Consider the following 8,153-nt stretch of genomic DNA (forward strand, 5'->3'; position numbering starts at 1 on the left):
CCCGCGTCCCCTGCATCGGCAGGCAGACTCTCAACCACTGCGCCACCGGGGAAGCCCTGACAATCTGTTTTTGAAAGCTAATATTATTTATAAAGCATTCCCTTGCCGTGGAACATCGTGTGCTGCAAATTAGTACGTAATGAGTAAAATGTCTGCTTTCAGAATATAATAAGAGAAGCCACCCTCATAGGCTGCGAACAGACACGCACACAACCTTATAGAGAGTAGAGTTTGAAGAAGAGGGCTAAATAAGGAAAGCAGAAAAGAGAAAAAGGTGTATATACATATACACTTATGCTGGGAAGAGCTGTAGAATATCTTACTTTAACTTGCATTTTTATAAAACTGTGATTAAAATCATTTTACCTACTTAACCATTAATATACTGATTCATTAACAGTCATTAATTATTAGCCTATAATAGGCTGGCTCTGCCAGGACACAGATATGAACAGACATTATCTAAGTTCTAGAAAAGCTCAGCCTGGTGGACATTTAGCTTAATTAAGTGAGGTTTAGGTTCCTGGATGTTTCTCTTACAAAAAGTGCAATTATATCCACGTCTATCTAATAAGAAATTTAATATAAACTTATAAAATAATTACAAGGATTTTAGTAGCCTGAAAACATTATCCATTCTACCTTCCTCAAAGAGAAATAAATTATAATAAAATAATATTCTTTACTGTTTATTTTTGTTCCAAAATGGTTGGTTTGTTTATGAGATTGAAAATAGTAAATTGATAATCTTGGGATGATACTAAAATTAATGTAGTACATTTAGCTTTTGGTGGTTATATATACTACTACTGTTTTATATACCACTGAATAATTTGAAAGTAATGTGCAGTAAAAGAACTCCATCTAAACTACAGCAGAGGGAAATAAAAGCTAAGCTGAGATTTATATTAGAAGACTCAAATGTTTGTTTTGGTAATTTTAGTTTCCAGACAACAGTACGCCTTTGTTAATGTTCTATTGCTAGTTTTTAAAAATGGGTATCAAAATATTAACCTTCTTTCTCAGTGGATTGAAAGCCATATAAATTTTTAATATTTTCTCTTTTAAAGGGAAGGGACTGAACATGTAATATGGGCCAGACACTGTGCCTGGCATTTTATATACTGTTTCAGGTAATTCCCATCTATGAGACAAGTATTATTATCTTTCTTAGAGAAAAAAAGTAACTGGCCCAAGGCCACATGGTCACCAGGTGATAAAGTTCACATTTAAATCCTGGTCAAACTCCAAGTCCCATCATTCTTTCATTCTACAGTGTAGCTTTTCAACTTTTAATTTGACTAAAAGTTTCGTACAGTTATAGTTTATTAATAATTTTTAGCTTACTGGTTTAAAAAATGTGCTTAGGACTTCCCTGGCGGTCCAGTGGTTAAGACTCCGTGCTTCCACTGCAGTGGGGGCATGGGTTCAATCCCTGGTCAGGGAACTAAGATCCTGCATGCAGTGCGGCGTGGCCAAAAAAAAAAAAAAAAAGTGCTTATTATAAATTTTGAAGCTCTTAATTCACATCTTATAGTAAAGCTAGTCATTGTGATCTTTATTGTAAGCATTCTTTAGTTGGAAAAATGGAATGAATTGACTTGAGATAATTTACTGAATCAAGTAATTGAGCCATATTTAATAACTAATTTTAATAATTTAGGGTGAAGATAATTGTCAAACATAATTTTAGCAAATCTGGGAGTGTTTATAACTCAACAGTAGACTTTAATTTTAGAAATTCTTGGTGTAGTGTGAATAATTAAAAACAACCATCTGTTATTTCAAAGGGAAATCTTTTTGAAGTCTTTTAGAAGTGTTTATTACTTCTTCAAGAGGGATGGAGCTAAGGGGTGATACACCCTCTAAATTCTCCTCTAATCTCAGATACCATTCATAATGGAATGGAAATTCTTTTCTGAACTTCAGATATTTCTGTGTACTGTCAGCTGATATAAGGTTTTATTAATGATGACTAATTTGGGCTATTCAGAAATTATTGACAGCAAAACTGATGAATGTAGGTTGATGATTAAATTTTTTAATACTCAGATAATCTTTCTTTTAGATGCTATTAATCACATTCTGAGAAAATGAAATTTACAGGAATAATATTCTCTTGAGTGATATTTAAGGACTATTTCCGAAGAGTAAAATTTAGAATGCATAGCTTGAATACAGCACCTTACAAATAGGAATTAAATGTGTCCTTTTACTATAACATTCTTGGGGGAAGTCTTTAATATATGACTGTTCTCTAACTTGCTATATGTATCTTAATGTAGACACCATTAAAACTTAAATTTCTCAAAGGGCTGACCTACCTAGATTTAAATTCTTATTTCTCCATTTTTGGCTAACTGATGGAAAATTTTTTTTTTCTTGTTTAGATATAGATGCCCTTGTAGGAGGAGAAGTGGGAGGCCTGGAATTTGGCAAGTTACCATTTGGTGCCTGTGAAGATCCTATTAGGTGCGAATTTCATTATATCATTTGAATTATGGGACTTTTACTTTTTAAATTATATTGATGTTGATTTTACTGTGTTTTATAATACTGCAGCCTTCTGGAATGAATGTAGTACTGGAAATAGAGACCTACATGTAACAATCTGTCCATCTTTGGTTTTTTCTCTGTAACTTAAGTAAAAGAGGGTTTAAAGTAATACATAAAATGTACAGCATATAATTTATTGATTATTCCTTATAGAAGTGGTTCTTGGTATACTTTGGGGGAAATATTTTAAATATTGAAAAGCACAGACAATATTTTATATAACAAACTTTCATATGTCCATGACCCAGAATTAACAGCTGTTTTCATTTTTCTTGGCCGCTTTTTCAAAATACAGAAATTAAGACATAAGTAAGAGACACAAGTGTGACCTTATAGGTTACCCAGTTGCTTTTCTAGAAGAACTACTGAACTTAAAAAAAAACTGTTTCACAAGAAAATGCAGGGGTTGAAAAATTTAATCACTGATAGCAGAATATTTGGAAAATATAAATGGTGCAGATACAGAAACTGTCTCATTTGTTAAACTATTTGGTTATTTAAAAAAATATATTCACATGTGTACTTATATCTTTAATACTCTCACATAAAGGTAGAAATAATAATACTTTTAACTTAAAAATCATTTAAGGGAGACAATAAAGTGAGTATCTTTTAAAATTGATATTTATTATATGTGCCAGGCACTATACTAAGTAAGGAAGATACCTAAGTAAATAAAACAGTTTCTGCCTTCTTGGCATTTACAGTCTACTTAAAGGAAGTAGATGAACTAATCACCTAAATAAACATACAATTACAAATTGTGGGATAATTTGAAGGAAAAGTACAGGATGTAATAACAGTAAAATGAGGAACTAGTTTAGATTGATATGCCATCAGTAAAGTCTTCTCAAAGGAAGTGAAATTTATTCTGTCAATTAGGGGAGGATTTAGCCAGGCAAAGAGTGAGAGAATGACCATTCCAGGTGGAAGGAACAGCATGTGCAAAGTGCCTTGATACAGGAAAGAGCTTGGTGAGTTTACTGAAGAAAATAGAAGGTGGCTTTCATGGCTAGAATGTAGTGAGCAAGGGAGAAAGGTTGTAGGGTGGATTACAGATACATTTGTGGCCCTCCAACTGGTTCATTTATTTGAATTTCACCTAGGGAAAATTTTAGGGGGAGAGAAATAAATTGACCTGGTAGAAATCTGAAGGTTTAATGATTAAATATTTCTTCCAAATTTATATCATGATGTGGAGTCAGTCAGCAAAGGAACAAGTGATTGAAGAAGAACACAGAAATAAGTTGAGGGTAAGATGGTGCACATTGGCAGACCATTTAAATCAAACAGTGATTAGCAACTGTTGTGGGCACTATGCTTTTGAAAAGGCATCTTTGGTAGTGGAAGAGGAAATGAAGAGGCTTTTTCCAGTGTCTTCTCTCTTTGTCAAAGAAATTGTTCTATAGTTAGAGGGAGAGGAGAGGCCATAGTCATAAAAACTTAGGAACTGAATCTGCGGTTCATACCTAAAAATATTCAGGAGTGTATAGTTTTAAACCTCTAACCATTCATGTCCACTGATATCACATACTGTTTGTGGTCATTTTTTTTACATTAAAAATTAGTTTTATTTAAAATAATAAATTCACGTTCAGCAGAAAAAATTTAGATAACGTTAAAAAAGGCAAAAATCATATGTTTAGTAGTCAGATTGTTTAGTTGCAAATGGTACTCGTCAACTCTAATTCAAGCAAAATATCAGTTTATTGGAAAAGTATTTGGTAACTCAAACTCAGAAGTTTAATTGGGTCCATTGTAGAACTGGGCTCAGAAAATAGGCTTGAGCCAGTGGTGCCTAGTTGTCCGGTTCATAACCAAGGTTACACTTCATTGTTGTGTAGTGCTGGCCCTGCTCTCACAGTGAATTCCTAACTGTACTTGTAGATTCAGTGTCTCAGACAGGAGTTGCTAGTTAGTCGAGCATCACCAAATATCAGAGAAGTGAAATAATTGGCCCTTTTGGCTTCTGTACTCTCCAAACATAAGTGGGTTCAGAATCTAGACAGGAAAAAAACAATCAGTAAATTCATAACCCCCCTAGTCATAGGTGATCACTGACAACAGCTTGTTATATGTGCTTCCAGTATTTTTCATATGCATGAAGTAGGTATATATATGTACATGTTTATGTATATATATGTAACAAGGGCCCCCAACACCACCCTTAGGTTGATTTGCTAGGAAGACTCACAGGACGCAACCATAGTTGTGCTCATGCCTATGATTTATCACAGCAAAAGGATACAATGCAAAAAATGGCAAAGGGAAAAGGCACATTGGGTGAGGTCCAGAGAAAACCAAGGACAAGCTTCCTCTCCCAGTGTAGTCACATAGGACACGCATAATCCTCCCAGCAATAAACTGTGACATGTATGAAAGGCTGTCTACCAGGGAAGCTCATTAGAGGCTCAGCACTTGGGGTTTTTAATCAGAGACTGGTCATGTAGGCACCCTCTGCCTAGTATGTACCAGAAGGAAACCAGATGTTTGCATAAACTGTATTGTTTGCACAGGTAATTTAGGCAGAGTGAGCCATTCTTACCAGGGAATAGTAGGAATCCTCCTGAAATTCAAGTTTCCAGATGTCAAGCCAGGGGCCAACCTTGCAAGTAGGCCTTTCTAAGTATCAGGCCTGCTATGATAACTCTTTTCTGCACAGTATTTTTGTACATTTTATAAATGTTTGTCATCTTGTACATTTTTTGTGGCTTGTTTTTGATTTTATAATTTCACATGAAAACTTTCTGAAATTTAATATTTGTCTATAATAAGAGGTCAGCAAACTATGACCGGTAGACCAAATCTGGCCAATAGGCTGTTTTTGTATAGGTAATGAGCTAAAAATGCTTTTTACATTTTTAAGGGTTTTAAAAGAAAAAAAACAAGAATATAACAGAAACTACATGGCCCATAAAAAGCCCCAAATACTTACTTTCTGGTCCTTTGTAGAAAAAGTATGCCAATCCCTGATCTGTATCATGGTGTTTTCAAAATTGAGATATAATTTATGTACCATAAAATTTTAAAGTATACAATTCAGTGTTTTTAGTGTTTACAGAGTTGTGCAGCCATCATCAGTATCTAATTCTGGAACACTTTCATTACCCCCAAAAGAAACCCCTCACCTCTTAACTGTCATTCCCTCCTAGGTTCCTTAGGCCCTCTAGCTCTAGACAAAAATATTAATCTACTTTTTGCCTGTATGGATTTGACTATTCTGGACATTTCATATAGATTGGATTATACCATATATGACCTTTTGTGTCTGGCTTCTTTCACTTAGCATGTTTTAGAGGTTCATCCACATTTAGCATGAATAAGTACATCATTGCTTTTTGTGACTGTATAATATGCCATGGTATCTAATACTACCACATTGTATTTATCCATTCATCAGCTGATAGAAATTTGGTTTACTTATACTTTTTGGCTATTATGTATAGCATAGTTTTTTCTTGCAGACATTAACTTTATATGAATGTGCTACCGTTTGCTAAACTGGGTGTTTACAGTTTTATTGTATTATAAATAATGACCACTTTTAACATATATGTACATCTCTGGTTATTTACTGAAGATAACAATTCTAGAAGTAGAATTGTTGAGTCAGGATGTATGTATACAGTATTAAAGCTTATGGATATATTCTACGTTTTGTTTATTTTAGTGAACTCCACTTAGCAACTACATGGCCTCACCTGACTGAAGGTATCATTGTGGATAATGATGTTTATTCGTAAGTATGTTAAGAGTAGTACATAAAGGTTCACAAACTTCAGTAGAATAAATTAACTGCCAAGTGGTTAGGAATTTTTCTTTGTATCAGTTTCTGATATAGTTGGTTGTTGTTTTTCTATTTTTAAAGATCACTTTTTAGACTGATTGATATGTATTATAGATGTGTTTTAAGCTGTGGGCTTTGGAGATAGGGTCCTTAGTTCCGGGAAAATGAGCAATCTGAATCTTACTTGGTTTTAGCAAAGGTGTTTTTAAGCAGTTTGGGATTCAGTGCATAATTCTGTTGAACTTTTCTTAGCTGGTAAGAAGCATTTGTTAAAGGACTTTGAAGAGATGATGGTTATCAAAATATTTGGGAATAATATTTGATCATTAAATGTCAGATAACAGAACAACCATGTCATATACTCCTGTGCAATACAAAGATGCACAGGAAAAAATTGAAAATTACAGCGAGCGCTATCCTGGAAGAACATGGAGAAGGAGGAACATAACATAGTCTCATGGTTGCTGCAGAACAGTGAGAAATAGAAGACTTTTTTAAAAATAATTAAAATGAACGTGTTGTATTTTCTGATGGTAAAAGTAACATGAACTTTTAAAATCAGGTGATTTAGATGAATAAATTAAAAGAAGAAAGTAGGGCTTCCCTGGTGGCGCAGTGGTTGAGAGTCTGTCCGCCTGCCGATGCAGGGGACACGGGTTTGTGCCCCGGTCCAGGAAGATCCCACATGCCGTGGAGCGGCTGGTCCCGTGAGCCATGGCTGCTGAGCCTGCGTGTCCGGAGCCTATGCTCCGCAACGGGAGAGGCCACAACAGTGAGAGGCCCGCATACCGCAAAAAAAAAAAAAAAGAAGAAGAAGAAGAAAGTAAAGACTACCTACAATTCCATTACTTAAAAAATAACCAGTTAGCATTTTGGGGGTATATCTTTTTAAGGTATAAATTTATATATTAATTTGCTTCATTCATTTAATACCTTTATTCATTTAATAAATGTAGATCTGTGTTGTCAGTTTTTAAATTGCTGCATAGTATTCCATTAAGTGAATGTACCATAATCTGTTTAACTGAGAAAATGGGGCACTTTTGATCTTGTGGAAATTTTTATAGTTTCTTTTTTTATTAATAAATAGTGTAACAAAAAGCAGATTAAAATTATTATGGATTCTTGTTTGTTTCTCATTTCATTTTCTTTATTCCTAAAATGTAATTCTCATTAGATTATCATTGTATGTTGCCTGTCAGGATCATTCTTATGTTTTTTGATTAGTTTGTTTTGTTTTTCCTTTTGTGCTTTTTTTGTCTATGAACTTTGATGTCTTAAGGTTTTATTTTTTTTAACCTATCTAAATGGTTTGCATATGAATAACAGTAAGTTTAAGGGAGGCAAAATGGATTGCTTGTCCTTCTATATAATGTTTTTTATTAGACTGCATTTTGGTAAATGTATGAGTCTTGCAGATTGCCATAAATAGGATCTTGTGTTTATTGTTTTGCCTTTTAGTGATTTGGATCCTATTCAGGCTCCCCATTGGTCTGTTAGAGTTCGAAAAGCTGATAATCCTCAGTGTTTGCTAGGTAAGATATTTATGTTCCTTTCCTGAAATAACACAAATCTGTCTATCCTCCAGATCAGGAACACTGAATGTATTCTTTATACTTTATTTCACCTATCCAAAAAGTATTTTTTATTTTTATTTCTTTACATTGTGATCTCCTCGGTTAACTCCATTAAAAATAAATCTTTGTCAACAGCAGTGAATCCTTCTAGTTACTCTTGAATAGTACTAGCAGACTTGCTTTCTTGTCATTTGGGTTTTTTTTTTTTTTTTTTTTTTTTTTTTTTCGGTACG

General features: G+C 33.9%; 1 protein-coding gene across 1 annotated transcript in view; it reads left to right on the top strand.

The window, feature by feature from the left end:
• RAB3GAP1 (RAB3 GTPase activating protein catalytic subunit 1) overlaps positions 1-8,153 on the top strand; it is a 127,786-nt gene that overhangs the window by 76,065 nt on the left and 43,568 nt on the right. Inside the window, exons 12-14 of the mRNA XM_007464007.1 lie at positions 2,391-2,472; positions 6,227-6,295; positions 7,805-7,878. Coding sequence (XP_007464069.1) covers positions 2,391-2,472; positions 6,227-6,295; positions 7,805-7,878 — 225 coding nt within the window. The remainder of the gene's footprint in view (positions 1-2,390; positions 2,473-6,226; positions 6,296-7,804; positions 7,879-8,153) is intronic.

Source organism: Lipotes vexillifer, unplaced genomic scaffold (assembly GCF_000442215.2).
Source record: "Lipotes vexillifer unplaced genomic scaffold, Lipotes_vexillifer_v1.1 scaffold233, whole genome shotgun sequence".
Taxonomy (NCBI): domain Eukaryota; kingdom Metazoa; phylum Chordata; class Mammalia; order Artiodactyla; family Lipotidae; genus Lipotes; species Lipotes vexillifer.